At 40.5% G+C, this 18,075-nt stretch overlaps 1 protein-coding gene across 3 annotated transcripts in view; it reads left to right on the forward strand.

Moving 5' to 3' along the window:
• Positions 1–18,075, forward strand: part of TTLL5 (tubulin tyrosine ligase like 5) — a 125,886-nt gene that overhangs the window by 97,253 nt on the left and 10,558 nt on the right. For all 3 annotated transcript variants that reach the window (XM_058842907.1, XM_058842916.1, XM_058842933.1), the window contains 2 exons: positions 3,436–3,610; positions 11,141–11,361. In XM_058842907.1, coding sequence (XP_058698890.1) covers positions 3,436–3,610; positions 11,141–11,361 — 396 coding nt within the window. The remainder of the gene's footprint in view (positions 1–3,435; positions 3,611–11,140; positions 11,362–18,075) is intronic.

Here is an 18,075-nt window from a genome sequence, read left to right on the forward strand (position 1 = left end):
AGGTTGCTTACATCAGAAAAGAGCTAATAAATCGGAAAAGGGAACTAGAATAGAAAGGTAGTTTGGAACCAGAAAACCTGGAGTTGAATGTATCGTGTTCCAGCCCTTTTGGACTGGATCCCAGTCATAATCACATTGTGATTTATTGAAAATAGTCTCACAATCAAACCTGTATCTTTTGTGGTACAAAAAACTGCAGCAGAGAGGTGTTATGCTGTCAGTGATTTGGAAGAGAGAATTCTGGCCTAGCCTTTATGAAAACTACACTTGAAAGAAAGTAATACAGTGGGTTTCTTGCCAAGAGCACTGAGTAGCCTGAAGAGCTGCTGGAAGGACAGAATCTTGCTTACAAAGGATGGGCCATAATTCCAAAGGCTGAGATTTCCTGTGCATAGCAAAGGCCTGAATCCTGGCCAGGTCTCTAAACTAAGCAACTCATAAATAATTCTGAGCAAGCTGTGAGAAGATTGCTCAGAACCAGCCTGGCTGACAAAATGAAACCAAATCTTTTCTGGTGGCACAGGCAGGATTTTCTATTTCCAGTTTGCATGTGTGTGCATCCGTGCTTAAATCTGTTGTCTGTACATGCGAAGTAATGAATATTCGATCATTAGCATTCAAGCAATAATCCTGAATTGAAAACAAGCAGGTCTGTGAGTACTGACTCTACAATCTTCATTTCCTTTAGGGGTGTGGAGGTTTTTTTCTGGTTATTTTTGGCTTTCCCTAAAACAGTGTAAGTTTTGAGAAAGCTTTTAATTCAGTTTGGGGTATTTATACAATCTCCCTAACAAGTGAACTCTTTAATATCCATTAAGGTGTGAGGTCCTCTACAGTTGTTTTGCAGCCTTCATTATGGTGCTGAACCTGTTGTAATTTTCTTAGGCAGAACTAATTTCTACTTCAGGGTGCAAAAGTGTTGTCATGCTTTAATAAATCATCCGACAGGCAGAGACTCAAAATAGGAGATGCTCCGTGGTGAATTCCTGTGAGCTTGGCAAATGGACTGAGAGCTGGAGCACGTCTCTGGCAGCACTGTTCTGAGTCTCAGATCCGAAGCCTGTTCTGTACCAGGGCAACATCACTACCTTAGTTGTAATATCAGCACTTGATAACTTGTTATGTGGGGACTTTACAAAACTGCAGATGAAAGATCTCGTTATTAAAGTGGCCCCAAGACTGGCAAATACACTGGCTTTCTGTTGTCAAGTATTGTATGTTTATATTATAGAAGGTTGAAGTTGTCTTTTGCAACATAATGCATAAATGCAGAACAATGCGTTTACTTTGATTTTTGAATGTAAATAAGGAAAGCCTATTGAAGCCAACAGAGGCATATTCAATCCAGAATGATTCTGCTGGCCGTGGGGGTAAAATCTGCTTAGGCAAGCAACAATGTTGTCAATATAGTCAATATAGAAAAAAAGTGTTGTTTTGCTGTCATGTGGAGAGAAGGTATTGGAACTGCAGGGAGTTGTGTATAAGACTGTGCCACAAGAAAATCTTAGTCAAAGATTTGTGGTTTTGTTTGGTGTTTTTAAATTTAGTTCTTCCTAAAGGTTTAATAATGTAGTTTCAACAGTGCTTTCCTGAGTAATTTAAGCCAAGTTTACCTGGGCAATATTATGTCCAGTATATTGGTTGAAACTGAAAAAGTGAATTAAAGCAAGTTAGAAACCCAATGAGAAAATCTGAGAGTTCACTGAGATTGGACAAAGGAGATTGGAGAAAGGCAGCAATCTTGGTGCATTTTTGAAAAGTCAGACTTAAGTATTTTTAATTTCGTAACAGTAAATGGTTTGCTAGATACCTCAAAACAAAAGAAATGAGAATCAGGGCAATGTTACTAAAATATTGCCATTTAGATAGTGGCCCACACAGTACTGCAGACTGCAGTCATTGCATGTTATCTCTGTGGCACAAAATCTGGCTATTGGCAGGTCCAGTTTTAGTGGAGTTTTCATTTATATCAGGTTTTTTCCTTCATTTTGTCTTGACTATTACATTTTAGAAATAATCGCTCAATCCTGAGCTTCATAAGCATTCTTTTGAATCAAAGGATGAATTTTATGTATTGCAGGATCTGAGCTGGAGGTAGATATGGGAGGAATTGGAACAGATGTTAGTTTCTAGAATTAATAGAACTTGAATGAATAGCTTAAAGAGTGTTTGAGTGAATTTTCTTATTTCTGAATATTTTAAGGGTTTGCAATGACAAAACTATTGGGGGAAGGAGCAACACACTCGAGGCAAACTGTGTTATGTTTAAAGAATCTAGGTTGTAAGTTTTGATAGGTTCCTGAAGCAAAGAGATTGCAGTTAACTCTCTTGCCAAAACCATGACCTACACTCTAAATTGTGGCATGAAAGACACCAATTATCTTTTACGTCCCAGTTATGTGTGATGTAGATAGGAAATATAAGGGAAGTCTGCCCTGGGAATCCAAAGGAAATATTTGGAAGGAGTGGCTGAGAGAAACATGTCAGAGATAACAGACAATTGGGAAGCTCAGGCATTGAGGCTTGAATGTTATATTAGCCAGTGTCAGGATTCAGTGGGTCATACAACATCTGTCGTGTGAACACAGAATGTGTGAATTGCTGGGCCTTTATGGCCTCTTCAGGACACCTCGTGGTCCTGTCAGTCTGCCACCTGCTCTCTGCAAAGCCCATCAGCCTTGTGTAGAAGTGTAGGGCTGCTGCCTTCTCGCCAAGGCTTGGAAACTTCAAAGCAAGCTAGTGAGCTTCTCTTGGTACTTATCATGTTGCAGGCCACAGCTGAACTCCTACCATGTAAGCCTGGGCTGTAAGAGCTTCCTGTCTCTTTGCAGGAGGCCTTTTGTCCTCTAAGAAAAACTTGCATTTCTCTGAGGATGAAAGAAATGAGCCTATCTCACTCCCCCCAGGCCTTTTGGATTGTAACTGCATGGAGTCAGTATGTATCCTAGTTCCAACCTCCCCCAACCAGTCCTTTATCCTCTCTGAATGTTGTACTGCATGTCTGTTTCTATTCCATTGTCACTGCAGCATGCATGTGCTTAGTGTAAGCCTTGTGTTACTGTATTAAAGTCTCTACAAATCCAAATAAATAATTATCTCACTAGTGATGGGGGAATCAGCTTTTTTCCTGCTGCTATTCTGCCTGTTTTCAATGCTAATCAGCCTCAGAAATGTTCCAGTTTAGAGTTTTTATTCTCCTTTCCTTTTTTGTCCTCAAGAGAATGTCTAGTAATATAGTCCAGCCTATATTCATGGAAGTGCTTAGCAGGAAGCAGTTGGCACATGGCACCTTTAGCAGGTGTTGTAGTTGCTAAAGCCACTTAATACAAATTCATAGCTGGCTAAATATGAAGAAATTTTTTGGAAGCAGCAGTGCCTTATAGGCAGGAGTCCTTATATGCAGAGTGAAAAACATGGTGGCTCTTCTTTCCTCAGGGCTCCAGAGAATCATCATTTTGGCTTGGAAGGAGAGATGGAGACCAGTGTCTACAAGACAACACGGGGTCCTCTGGCACATCCCAGCTATCAGCTTCAGTTTGCTGTGCAACAACTTCAGCAGCAGAAGCTTCAGTCAAGACAGCTGTTGGAGCAAAACCAAGCACGACAACAGGTAACTAAGAAAAAATCCTGCCTGGGATGTAGCAGTGCTGTCTGAGTCTTAGATGTGCAGAACAAACCTGGAGACGGGACATATGGCAGAGATTTTGTGAAGGAAGTAGCTCTTAAAGTGCGTTGCAAGAAAATCAATGTTACTTGCAGTGATTTTGATAGCATTTTGATACTGTGGTTCCCAATAGCTTCTTCCATTATGTTGACGTCTTAAGAGCTGGAGGAAATATGAAAAAGGGCTTGTATTATTGGTGTTCTGGATGACTCGTAGATGCCAAAGGTGGACCACTGTGTATGTAACTGCATTTCAATTCCGTTGGGAAAATCTTTCAAGGCTACAATGATTTAATTGATACACCTGTTACCTTACTTTGTTATTAGAGAGAGGGAAAGAGATAGAGATGTATTCTGAGTGATGTCCTAGAGGCTTCCCTGCTAAAAGGAGAAGGAAGCCTTTGGGTGAACTAACCTCCATTCAAAACAGCTTTGTCTTCAATAGCGAGGAGCTGTTTGTTAGCAGTCTGGCATGACTGGACTCCCATGAATAGACCTAACATGTGGAGGTCTGAACACCCACTCTCCCCTCTGTGAAGCAGATGATTCATTTGTCAGGGTCCTTGAGAATAGGTTATAGGCACATTGCCTTCATCCTTTTCTGGGAACATCTTGAAAGAGAGGCCCTCTGTGTCGTTCTAATTAGGAACGGCGGAAAGAACGACACGGACTCTCAAAGGAGTCAGAACAGGAGAGAATCTCTTAGTTTATTGCTCCAGGCCTGTTTTATAGACAGATACGTGGAAAGTACAGAAAAGAAACTCTTATTGGTTAGTAAACTACTACATCACCATCATTGGTCAGTGGGGCTCACCATCCCCCTGACCTTCTCCTGCAAGGAAAACAAGGAGAGCAAAACAACACCTGCAAGACTGTTTTGTTTCCCTGAGGATTGTTTTAATTCTTTCTCATGTTTTTCCCAGGCTACTTTCTCAGGCAAGCCTGAGGAGCTATGCGGCCTGTAATTTGTACAGGCACTCTGATTCAGATTTAGCATCCATACCTCTGTTTTTTGCTTCATGCTCTCCTTCTTTCAAGGCCCATACTTCGCTATGTAGTTTCCATCCTCAGCTTCTCTCACCTACAGTCTTCTTGCTCCCACTCAGTGCAGGAGGTCTTCCTTTCATCTCTGTCCACTGGGCTCTGGGTGGGCAGATGTGGCTGCTCACGAGCTCAGGAAAGTGCCATAAACTGGCTTGTGCCTGTGAGGAGGCTGGAGTTGGCCATGGGGCCTGGCTGAGCCTTCTTAACTGCTGACATTGAGCTGATGTTATTCTTGGCCTAGGGCAGAGCCATTACTCAGGAGTTTCTGTTAAAATGATTCTTTGTTAAATCTCCTCTCACCCCCACAATGCCCCCCCTCCTTTCTCTCCTTCCATTCTTGTGAGCCAAGCATTTTGGAGTTGCTGTATTGAGGCTATTGCAATGCTGCAGGACTCAGGCTGCACTGAGTTTGACATTAATGAAGAATACTTGCTGAATGTGGGGACCTTTAGACTTTCTGTCATGAATAAAATATGATCTTAATAAAATGATTGTCTCTTGGATGCTTCCTGTCCAAGACACTGTATGGAGCCAGCTATCCCTCTTCTTCCAGTCAAAGTTGCATCAATCCTCTGATGCCTACCCTGCCAGCCATGGCACTACCTTTGTCTTCCCCTACACCCTCTCTAGCTTTCTGTCACTGACCTCTTCCTTCTGCTAGTTAGCTTCTCAGACTTTTGTCCTTTAACTTGGCCTTTCTAAGAACTGCCTTCCCTTTCCTGCTGCTTATGCATTCACTGACCTACATCTTCCCTCTCACACTGCTTTGACTTCTGCACCACCCTTTCATGTTGACCCTCATTTGTCCTTCCTTTTTAGCTAGAGTTCATGTAGCTTATCCTAGCCTGCTGGCTTTGCCACATTTCCTTGTCAGTGTCACCTATGCTACCTATCTCCCATTGCCTGCTGTTTTGTTTCTCTTCCTTCCCGTGTGTTGAGATCTACTCTATCCTTTGTTGTCTTGCCTGCTACATTCAAATGTGTCAGTCTCCCCATAGCAGAAGAAATACATTCCCCAAGACTGAAGGCCTATCTCTTGAAAGAGTATCATCATCTCTCTCTTTTGGGGAATGCATGCAGGATATCTCTGAGACTGTTTCATCTGATTGTTCAAATTCTTGTTATGGTTAGAAGGCAGACTAGCCATTTGTCAGTAGCTGAAGTATATCTATTAATTAATATATCTCGACGTACACCCTGAGTGTGGTGTAACCATGCAATTTAACTAGATGCCAGTCTTTTCTTCTGTCTCTAGCAAAGGGGGTAGTTACATGTATGACTATATATATGTGATCAAGTAACAGAAGCACTATGATTAATAGCACAGCAAATGCTTCTCCTGTACATTAAGCAGTTCAGTATGTTAGAAATGAGATGGATGCACTGGAAATAATGGGTTTTTCTAGTCAAGTATTTGTGTCATAAGAATCCCTCTATCTACCACGCAGTAGATCTATCCTACCACGTGTGTTAATATGAAGGCTTGTTGTGTGCCTTGTTGCAGCACCCACTCTTGGCTGAGCACTTTCCAGACATGTAAGAATGATGATGATTTCTCCAGGCATTTAACAATCTGCAGAATATCAAATACTGTGTGGGTGGAAGAAGGGAAATAATAATGAACAGTTTTCACTCATTGTATGCAGAAGCTAGTTCACACAGTGTAGTACCATAGAAATATACCTTTGATAGAATATGTACTTGATTACTTGGACAAAAAGAAAAACACCAAACTGATTGGATGAGAATCTAACAAACAAATTGGTGGAGTGATATGGACAAGGAACAGACACAGTACAGACCTTGAGAAAAGTGAGCAAAAATAGAAAGGGGAAGAGTTTGAAAGTAGAGACAAGAAACTTAAATCTGATATTAGTAAAATCAAGGAACAAGAATTACAAAATCAAACCAAAATACAAGAAAAACTGGCTTATAACAGTATTTTTAATGTTTAAAGGAGACTTCATGTGACACTTCATGACCTAGATGTTATTATCACTGCTGCAGTTGTCAAGACAGTTAATATACCATCATTGTTTATTCTCTAATTGTTTCCTGTACTGGAAAGATGCCATCAGCTGTTAGGGAGGTTCCTTCTTTGTGTGGCTATGTTCTGTCTGCTTAGCCTAGCATCTACGGGGGTTAAAATTTTTTGCCAAACATTTCACATGGGAAAAAAAGCTAAATTAAAACAAGGGAAGTACAATTGTATGGTGGAATGATCCCTGTCAGTACTGCTTACATCAAAAAGGCTCATGTTAAATAAGACATGAATCATGTTAATGAGTTGTGTGGGCAGTTATGTGATCACATTTTCAGTTACAAATTTAAATACATTTTATGCTGTAGAAGATTAGGCTAAATTAATCTTAAATAATTCTCCTCTCAGTCATTTAAAAATTGTATGTCCTCTGAAATATTCCTCATTTTATGAAATTCAGCAAATTTTTGTCTTTTAATATTTGTGAATCTCTTCTGACATCCTTTCCATTTATTTAGATCTGACTGGAAATACTGAGTACTGTGAATAATAGTCCTAGTATTCCTAGGACTATATTATTGCTGCCTGTGGTTACAGGGCATCTTTGAATGCAGCCTCGAACATCATTAAACTTTTTTCTAAACTGTTATATATGGAACTGCTGTCAGATTTGCAGTGTCTCTTTTCCTTCAGTTTCTTGTTCATTCTTGTTTTCAGCTTTCTTCCTCAGATTGTTTTCCCACTAAATGTACTAATTGCCATTTTTCCTATTTGAGTCTTGTGATACTGATGAGTCAAAGTCTCAGTGTAAGTAAAACAGAACAACCATTCTGAAAGCAGTAGTCTGAGCTGATTTATACCAGCTGAAACTTTGTCCCTGTGTTTCTGATCCTGTCACTATTATTAGAATTATGGTAACGCCCAGATGTATTAACTATCTTTCCAGTGCAATGATACAGCCCAATCCTTGCCCTAGAGAGCTAGCAGTACCAAGAGAAATAAAACAGAGGGCACCAAGTCAACTGAATATAGTATATTTTTTTCTTTCTCTGAAGAATTTACCAAAGAGGACATGGTTCAGGACAGTCTGTGCCTACCATGAGCTTGTTCTTCTTTAAGACCCCAAGATACTCTCCTTAGTGCAGTTTAACACTGTGGTAGTTAATAGTACATTTTGAACCTGCTCTTCATTGCCACTTTTTGAATTTTCAATTCAACTGATCATTGTATCCAAATTGATTTAACTGAATGCAGTAATATGTGTTTAAAAAAATTTCCACTAAACAATTCATGACTGGAAAAGTCTTTCAAGCCTTTTGATTCTTTATATTCTTGCTATGTTTTCTGAAATACAATTTTTTCTCTAAGAGTGGTGGCTTGTGTTTTGTTTGGTTTGCTTTTTTTTTTTTAAACTTAAAACCTCATTATTGTTTATTGCTTATAAACATCTCAGTTTGCAGTCCTAGGGACTGGGAACTAGCTACATGGATCTTTATGCAATACATATGTGTGTGCATCTGTCAGTTCTCATACACTGCTGAGTATCTCATCTTTTTCAGATTTGCTGATCCATTTGAATGTGAATGACTGTGGGATAGAAATCTCACAGCTATGTTTCATACAAATTTCATTAAAATCAAGAGCCATATATCTGGGAAGGGGGTTCAACTACTGTTCCCATTAAGGCAAAGGCTGAGACCACTCCTAATTAGACAGGACAAAATCAACACGAGTGTCCAGACCCACGAAGGGAGGCATAATTTGGGATATGCTTTATATTAGATAGTGTAAGACAGATTCACAGGAAATGAGCTTTATTACCTCCTCTGGTCACACAATGAACATGTTTTTGCTTGCAATGTTTGTTCCATTACTGTGCTAGGGATGGGTGTTAGATACAGGGATGGTAAGTGCCAGGAACTTTCTTTCTGTTTTTGAAGATCATTAATATATCTAGCTTTTCTTCAAAGTACTACAATACCTCTCTGCTTTTAATCACTAACAGCCTAAACTTAGCTGCTACTGACTAATACTCAAAGACATTCATTGTCCTTATTGACAAGATGTACATATTGAGATTTTCTAATTAAAAATTTTCTTTTTATTTGTACAGGTAATACTTTGTGTATGGTGTTGTTAAAGATGTTGAAGCAAGGAGATATTGCTTTAGTCTGTGATGCAGGGAAAAATACTTTATCAGTGCTAGCTTTCTTCATAGACAAGACAGGGTTAATGCTCTTAATGAAAATTTTTGCTAAAACATTATATAGCTTTTTTAGTATTTTTTAGATTTGTAGCCCTAGAGACTTGTTAAGGTAGCAAATGTCTCCTCAATATCAAGTTAAATCTGCCAGCCTGGGAACTGTAATTGAAAGTTTTTCACTTGAAGCAGCAGTAGTTGTGGGGTGCTACCTGCTTCAGAACTGCATCTGTCAGGGTTTGTGTAGGCTTCTGTTCTCCCTAGACCCTTAATATTAAGAATCCTGAGTGATAAGGTCTATCTCCTATGCTTTGGATGTGCTTAGAGCTTCCCAACTCTTCCTTTGTGTGGTGAGGCTCTGTTCTCCTCAGCTGTCCTCTTTATTTGCACAGAAGCTTCTCCTGGTTTCCTGTTTTGTCCCTGTGGAGTTCACAGAAGGGCAGTATAGCTGAATCCAGAAGCTGTGGTCCTTGTCAGCTTCCAGTCTCCCCATCCTTGCCTGGAAGACAGCCAGAATCTCAGCACAGTGTGGAGACAAAGGCATTTTCAGAAGTCTGTAACCCCCAAGAAAAACATCCATGACCTTTCTTTAGGCAGGTTTCAAAACAGTTTTTGCTGATCAGACTTTGTTAGAGCACCCATGCTTGCTATTTCTTTAGAGTCACGGACCTCCTTGTCAGTGCGTATTAACACAGGGAAAGGGTTATGACCATATGCATTGTGAACTCCAGGATCTTAGTTATTTAGCAACAAGAAAAAGAACTTACATGAAGAATGCATAATATTAAAAGAATTTATAGGAGAGATGGATAATATAATTTCATAGTGAAATGTCACTGCTGAGTAAGAAGTGGGTGCAGTGACTTGAGGGTCTCTATCCCAACCCTATGATGTGTCAGGGTCTGAGATGCACGAGACTAAACCAAGTTCCATTTTAGTTTGTTTTTCTGGGGAGAGGTGGGGTGTGGCTGCTATTTTCCAGACTTCTGCACTTGTACTAGCTTCCTTGTTGAGAATCTGGAAGCTGCAATCAAGGTAGAGCTTGAGGGAAGGGAGAGGTTAAGGAGGATTGGGAGCTCAAGGGTGTCTTGTCAGTGAGCTCTAGTTAAGAAACAGGCCTGTTTTGGCTCCTGCACTTCCTTCTCTCCCTAGAATTCTGCCTGTCAGGAACGCCTTCCCACACACCACTGCTCTGCCATTTGCCAGAGAACTGCGGGGGAGAGGGGCTTTTCCTGTCTGTGTGCTGAGACTCAGCCAGCTCTCAGACTGTGGTTTTCTCTGGAGCCTGGAGCCCATTTGCTGTGGCTTTGTATATTTTCCACATGAGGAGAAACTGAGGACAATCTCAGTGAAGGATGCTGCTCCCAGGGTCACAGTGAGGGCTCAGCTCTTCCCCTTATCTCCTATCACTGACCTCTAGATGCCAAATTATAATGTTAAAGTATTGCCTCTGTGCTGGGAATCTGACTGACTTCGAGGAAAGACAAAGCAGAGCTCCCAGCAGGTTGCTCCTTTCTGAAGAGAGTTTAGCAGTCTGCAGAGCTCCCATAGAGGAATATTCCCCAGTCCCTGCTTTGTCAGGCCATTGCTCAGTTCTCCAGTGTCTCATAACATGCAGGTCCTTTTGTTCCCTGTGTCATATTTCCAACATGCTTACTCTTCCACATGCTATAGGAATGGAATTTTTTTCTGTTCCCTGATATTACTGGGGATTTCCTTTTTGTCAGTGGTGGACCTAAGTTCCTTTTTTAGAAGAAGGTACCCTAGAGCTTTTCTGCTATTCCAAGTTCCTACAGAGTTAGACCAAATAAGTAGCATTGTATCATCTCCCCCATAACCTTTCTCTTTCCTAGAACTGTGTCTCAATCCTACCTCTCACATAAAGAATAATTTAGCATGATAATGCAGAAAGTCAGTGTAATGAAATCTTTACTTCTTTCTGGATGGAAGCCCACTGCAAGATTAGATTGAGGGTTGGCTTCTTGTTTTTAAACTCCAGAATAGTAGAGTTCTGTGGCAGTAATGAGGTTGTCTGCCTTCGTAGAAGCTAGTCCTGGCTTCCAAGGACATAAAATTCACTGACTTAACAACTTAACTCTTTATGTGTGGGACTTTCCCTGGAGCCCTGGGATGCCTTCCCTAGGCAAATATTATCCCTCACAAAAATGTCACCCACCTCCATCAGCATTCTCAGCAATGTTCACAGAGGTAATCACCAATTACTATGGGATTTTCTTCTTTTTTTTACCCAGGCTGTTTTTGCCAACTACTCACAATCAAGCACCAGTCATATATCTATGCCAGCTGGCTCTGATGCCCACAAGACGTCAAGTGCCACTTCTAGTATCCAGAAGGCATCCAGTTTGCACAAAGTGATGCCATCCCAGAGTACAGCTCCTCAGCTCGTTCCAAAGCCTCCAACAAACCACAGACAGGCAGTGATCAGAAAGGCTGCAGCCCAGAGGATTTCCAAGTAAGTTTTCTTTCTTCCATCCAAAAAAGGGAGTTGGCATTACCTCCCCTGAAAATGAATATTGGATAGGAAACTGTCTACATCGACTCTGACAGATCCTTCTGGCTGTGCTGTCCAGGATAAGTCTCAGAATAACCTGAGCTGTGCATACTGAAATAAGCATTGCACTGTGTTGCAGTTGTGTTTCACAAGGGTGTGGAAGGTAACTGTAACATCATACAAAGGTAAGGACATAGGAACCATCAGATTGATCCCAGAGTGGGATTCACTAAGGTAAATACGGGTTGCTAGTGGCATTTGGATGCCCAGGGCTATTCCACCTGACTTCCAGCTGCTCTTCCAGCTGGGTACAGGTCTTCTGTAGATCTTGTGTTGCATCTGTCAGTCCCATGCAGATGTCTCAACTTAAGAGCACCAATTACGATACATCTGTGTTGAGGCACTTAAGTCACTCCCTCTGTGTAATCTTTGATGGGGGCTTGAATCTGGTGGGTAAGAAAAGGGTGCCAAAAAAAAAGCCAAAACAAAGCAACAAAGCAATTCAATACCTTTAACAAGATAATCTGCCGCTGAGCCAAGTTTTCCCATAAATTTAACACACCACGTTGTATTTAGGACTTCAAGCACAAGTGTTTATTTCATTTGAAATGTTTATATTTTGCCTGATGTAATGATAGTTTTCTCATTAACTGTAGAAATCCTTCTTTTAACTTTTAGTAAGCTTTGAGTTAAATGATGCTTGCTATTTTAAGGTAAGTGGATGGATTTGACAGTTATCTTTAAAAACAAATGCTATCTTTAAAAACAAACAAAAATATTCATCATTAAATTTTGCTTACTGATTTTAAGTTTCCTTCTTTACCATTTCTTGGTATGTCTTCCCTTCTGTGCATTACAAGAAAATGTGAGCAAGACTTCTGGGTTTTCAACTTCCTCAACTCTCTGTTTATCTCCTCTTAAATGGCAGAACTGTTTTAGTCTAAATCCTTCATCAGGTTTTTCCTCATATATCCTCAGACTTGTTTCATCCTGAAAAATTGATTTCATAACTTCCCTCCTTGTACTTATTCTACAGTCAGAAGAGCTGTAAAGCTTTCAGAGCAAGCTCCTGTGAGGTTTCCTGATTCTGTTTTCACTTCCTGTTTAAAGAGAGAAGTTTTAGTTTTAGAGTACTGATGAAAGACACCTTATGAAGATGCAGTCACTGTGTGTGAATCAAATCTGGAATTGCAAGGCGTATTTAGGGAACTTGGACAGAACTGCTTTGGGGAAGTTTGTGTATTTGCTGCCTGTACCCTTGCTGTCTTAAGAGATAGCACTCAGAATTAATCCCCTGAAACTATTTAAAAAGAAAACAAGATATTAGTAAATTTTGTCAGTTCAGCAAAAGCAGATGTGAGCATCAGGTCTGGCAGGTATGCTCTGGTAGCTTTGCTTCTTTCATGTTGGGTGACTCTTGTTAATACAGGTGATAGGCTGTGTCAGTGGGTTTCTCTGCTGGGCAGCAGGGATGTGTATTTGAAGATGCCGGTGTGCTGTGCTCACTTCTTGGCAAAGGAAATGTTTATCCTTGTGAGATGGAATTGCAGCTCCTTGGACAGACTTTACTTTGCTGCATTTTTGTGGTTTCTGCTCTGTGACAGGCAGGAGTGTGGGAAAACCGGAAAAAGTTCAGCACCAAAAATGCACAGAAGGGGGAAAAAAAGCAAAAGATTCCTTCAGAATTTCAGAAAACTAATCCAAGTATTGAAGGCTGCAAGGAACCGCTCCGGAAATATTTTCCTAGTTGCCTTTCAGTCTCCAGCATAAGGCTCCAAACCCATTCTTGCCATTCATGGGATCTTGCAGTAACATTTTTTCACTTACATGGAAAACAACAGTGCCTAGCTATATTTCCAGCACTCTGAGAGCTGATCGTTTAAAAACTGCTGTGTCTCAGGCTAATTTAATCCATTCATTGTTGTCAGGAAAAGACCAGATACACATCTACAGAGGGGAGTGAATGTGTCAAAGGAATATAGAGGGAAAAGATGTCTTGCATGCTGCAGCCTGCTTTGTGCAGTCCCTGATAATTTGTACAGAGTATTCTTGGATACATTGTGTAGTCTGCTTTCAAAAAAGTCCAGTGGTAGAAACTCTACTGTGTGCTCTAAGAATCTATTTAAGAATCTAGACAACCTTTTAATCAGCTAGTTTCTCCTGATGTGCTATCTGAATTTTTCGTTTGTTTCAGCCTGTTGTACCTTGTTTCTCCTTCCTGAACCCTAAATACTTTCTCATGTAAATACTTTCCATCTTTTGAATATCCTTTTACTTCTTGGAGTAATCTAATTTTGCTTAGACTTGTTGAGGTTTTGTTAACCTCAGATAGTATTCTACCTGCCAAGTCCTTAATCATCTTGAATTTACAGTATTTTCTTCAGTTTGTCAGAGTGCTTGGAGTGTGGCACCCAAAACTGTGCTTTTCCAGTGATACTACCATGCTGATAGGTTATGACATGGCAAATATCCCTCTCCATAACATCTTTTTGGCTGCTTCATTTGCTTGTCAGGTCACTTTTGGTTTGCTGTCTTCTCTCTTTCGCTAATACTTCTCGGCTGTTTTTCTGATCTCTTTCCTCAAAGAGGATCTCAAGGCTATGTATTATTTCTACAAGACTCATTGAAACTAATCCCGTTCTAGTTGTTAAAACTCTCATGTATCTTTCTCCCTCCGTATATTTCAGTAAGCCAGACATTATTTCTGTTTGCTCTTGCACTGCCTGGCTTTTGTTTCACATCTTGATAAAGATCATCTTTTTAAAGTTTCTAGAATTTCTCCAGAGACAGGACTATGATGACAAAACTAAAATCAGCTTTGTCTCTTTGACTTATCTCCTCCTTGCATCCGTTATCAATTCTCTCCTAGCCAGCACACATGGCTTCCAGAAAAGGAAGAAACAAGAAGTAGAAAACTCAACTACAAACGGAACAAGATGCTAAAGATGAACATTACTGACTAATTGAAAAACTGTCTAGTAACTTGGACGCTTTCCTGGTTGAAGTATAAAGGGAAAAAGTAATGGAACAGTCAGACAATTCAGGCTTGTCTTTTCAGTTCCTAGCTTCTCTTGTTTTTGTGAAAGGTGGTAGGTTGACTTTGTAATGGATTGTGTCCAAAGCAGGCTCCTTGTTTAAACTAACAGAGTGGAAAACTGGGACCCATATTAAAGTGGGGAAAAAGACTAACTGGGAGAAATGGTTTAGTATGCAGCTCTGTGCTGAAATATGGTGCCATAAAATGGTCTCATGGGGCTCCATAGTTTTGATTAAATGTGCTCATATCACTAATAGATAGTTTTTGAACAGCTAACACAACAAGCTCTTTTTTCTTCCCCAGAGTCAGACTGGGTCTTTCCCACTGCTCATGTTGCCACTACTATTGACAGGTCTGTGAACCATGCAGAGACCTGCTGATATTTTGAGATAGAGATCACAGATACAGTATTTATAAGTGGTGGAATGAAGCAGATGTTCCCTGGAAGCAGTATGTGGTGTATGGAATCTTCACATTACAGATGACAGCATGCAAAGTAAAATAATACATTAGCTCAACTGTTCACCAGAGTGAACTGGTGGTAGATGAAAAATCTTTCAGCTTTTAGGAATGACTAAGTTGTAATAAATACACATTTCTGTGCTATCATTCACATAGTAACTTTTCAAAACCTCTCAGTGACAGTGTCAAGAAGAATAAGGCTTTAAACAACCTGTGAACAGAACCATCAGTCAAAGAAAACATCTCAGAAAAATTGATCTGTCAATATTAGACCATTGTATATAAGGAGAAGAAATGCTAGGTAGGGAAAAGGAATATACTGTTCAAGATATTATCAGGGAGAGACCAAGAAGATCACCAAGTTTACCAGCAGTAGACTGGAACATTACAAACTGTTGGGGATATTGATCAGCATGGCATAATTTCTTGTGCTTAACATCTCTGTAAATGTCATAACAACTCTATTCAGGAAGCCTTTTGAATTAAATATTCCTTTCAAGTCCCACCACCACAGCACAAAAATCTTTCTACCATGTTCTCTTTTGTTTTACATGGTGCTAACAGTAGAAGAATCAAAGTTTATTCTCTATTGTGACTAGTACAGAAATAGGGTAGAGGGTTCAAGGTTCAGGAAATCTATCCCAGAGTGGGGAGGAGTCCTGACTGCAGTTGGACACAGAAGTAGCCAGCTTTTCTAGGATACGCTGGCCAAGCCTAGCAAATGTGCCAAAAACAGACAATAATAACAGAGTGAGCCCTGTAAAACACTGTGGCTCTGTTTTGTATCCTGTCTTGCCCATACATGAGGTGTCTTTAGTGAGCCAGGTACATCACACACATAAACTGAGTGCCCACTGAAAAGAGGACAGGCAGTAGGACACACATCTAACAGTTACTGGAACCCCTTTGACAGTTTTGCTACTGCTGTACTGCAGCATGCTTGTTTTTTCAGCTCCCAAATGTCTGGGTTAATCAGGCTGCCTGACCCTTAGATACTTTTGGCAGTAAAAGCAGTGCATCTCAGAGACATGCCTTGATTTAACACCCTGACACAGCTGGGCTCACTAGACCTGTAGCTCGTAGCCCTTGGCTAGCCTCAGATCATACACATGTTACACATACAGGGGTACCCCATCCAAGAGCAACAGAGGAATAAATTGCTCTGGGTCTTTATATCTGTTGCTGTCCTCTTGTCGAGCCTGGGCTTTTTGTGATGTGAATATGTTAGTGTCAGACCTGTCTGGTTCCACTGGACTTTTAGATGCATCTGTAGCATCCCAAAAGTAGGTTGTTAAACAAAGGTGTTCAAAATTCAGTCAAAAAAGTATTTATCTTTCACCTGTGGAACAGAATTTGCTGTCCAAGGCTGGGCAGCTTAGTGCTAGTCTAGTACCTAAATTAAGAAAGCCAGTATCAGCTTTGAGGAGGAGTTAGCTCTGTATAGGGGATAGAAAAGAGCAATGACAGATACTTAAATGGAGGGGGCAGATGGGACTCTTTTTGTTAGTATTGAAGAATAAATAGAGAACATAACGATGGATTGCACTGGAGAAGGGGAAGCAAAAACAACACAGACATTAAAAGTAAGAAACTGAGAAAAGGCAGTAGGATTTCAGCCAACCCAAGGAGGAAGAAAGTGGAAAGGGGTGACATCAGTTTAAACAGTGAATATGTTCTGGCACTGAAGCTTCCATCAGGACAGCACAGAGAGTATGAGGAAGTAAGCTTAGAATGATGGGAGATCCCAGGAGCAGACCTTAGAATGAGCTCTCAGAATGAGGTGACTGTTGAAACTGCAAGAATCAAGGTACCTAGCGCTGTGGGTAGACAAGAGAAGGGCAAGTCTGTAGAGATATTCTCTGAACAATAAGGTAGAAGAGTGACAGTTCCCTGTTTAGCTTTTTTATTGTTGTACTTGCTGGCATTCTTGATTACTTTTTCAATTACTAGTCTTGCATTCTGCTTACTGAAGGGTGAGCTGAATTTGGCTGTCAGTTGTGCTGTGTTAAAGTGGACAAGCTAATTATGAGCATGGAACTTCTATGTAAAAAGCATCAAGATCCATCTGGATTCTCAGCTCCCAGAAGGACCATGCAATATCAGCACAAAAATCCCCATAAGAACAAATCTGTAAGTCTCTCCAAGAGACAATAAACACAGAAACAGGCACCTCATTTGACAATAGCATTTCCATTTAAGGCTGACTGAAGTAAGGGGTTGTGGTATGCAAATGTATCTGCATCACTCTTCCTTCATGTGTGGAGTCCATTTCACTGAAATCCAGCTGAAATAAAATTCAGGAGTCCCTCACAGACCTTTTAGCTGTCAGAAACACCTGGGTTACTGGCAACCTGCTGACCTTGAAACATGTAAGCAAAAGGTTTCAGATAAAACCATAGAAACTGCATGTGTTTAAGCAACGATTTAAACAGTGAATAACAGTCCATTAGTTTTCAGGGCATCCCATGGGGATTGGAGATTATGATGCTCTTCAGGAGAAGAGCTGACAGCAACTGTAACGCCCCAGAGGTGAAAGAGTGAAGAACAGCTCTGGCAGACATGAGTGCACATACCAAAGTCTGTAGTGATTGGAAATGAGTTGGGCCAGAAGGAAGAAAAGCAAGAAAGAGTAAGGGAGGAGGGGACAAACCAGGAATAGATGGATAATTGTATAGATTTTTAAGGACAGGATAGACACTTGCAGCTGTACAGCTTGCCCTTCTCTTGTGAGTAAACCAAATTTTTCTGTAGGAGAACATGGTCTCAGTTTGGTAATGAATCTTTGTGAGTTAAAGTGCAGTTGTAGTCTACAGAGCATAGTTTTGCTGTAAGTCAAGTGCTGAGATCAATGCAGAGGGATTTGCATAAGGTATCGCTTGAGGAATGGCACTGGATTACTGAAAATTAGATGCATCCTGTGTGTCTCAGTTTGCAAGGTAAGTGAGAAATCTTGGCAAAATGAGTTCTCTCTGCTGCAGCAAGATGCAAAGATTAACTCTTGAATTTAGCATGTTTTGACAGCATGTGCATTTCTGTGCAACAGTTGCTTAATCACTTTAATTCAAATCATTGGACTAAGATGACCACATCATTACTAGTTGTGATGTATGTTGGTGGTCCAATACAATTTACTATCTTCTTTATTCTCCAGAATCAGCTTCCAAGGTACATGAGAA

Source organism: Poecile atricapillus, chromosome 1 (genome assembly GCF_030490865.1).
Source record: "Poecile atricapillus isolate bPoeAtr1 chromosome 1, bPoeAtr1.hap1, whole genome shotgun sequence".
Lineage (NCBI taxonomy): Eukaryota > Metazoa > Chordata > Aves > Passeriformes > Paridae > Poecile > Poecile atricapillus.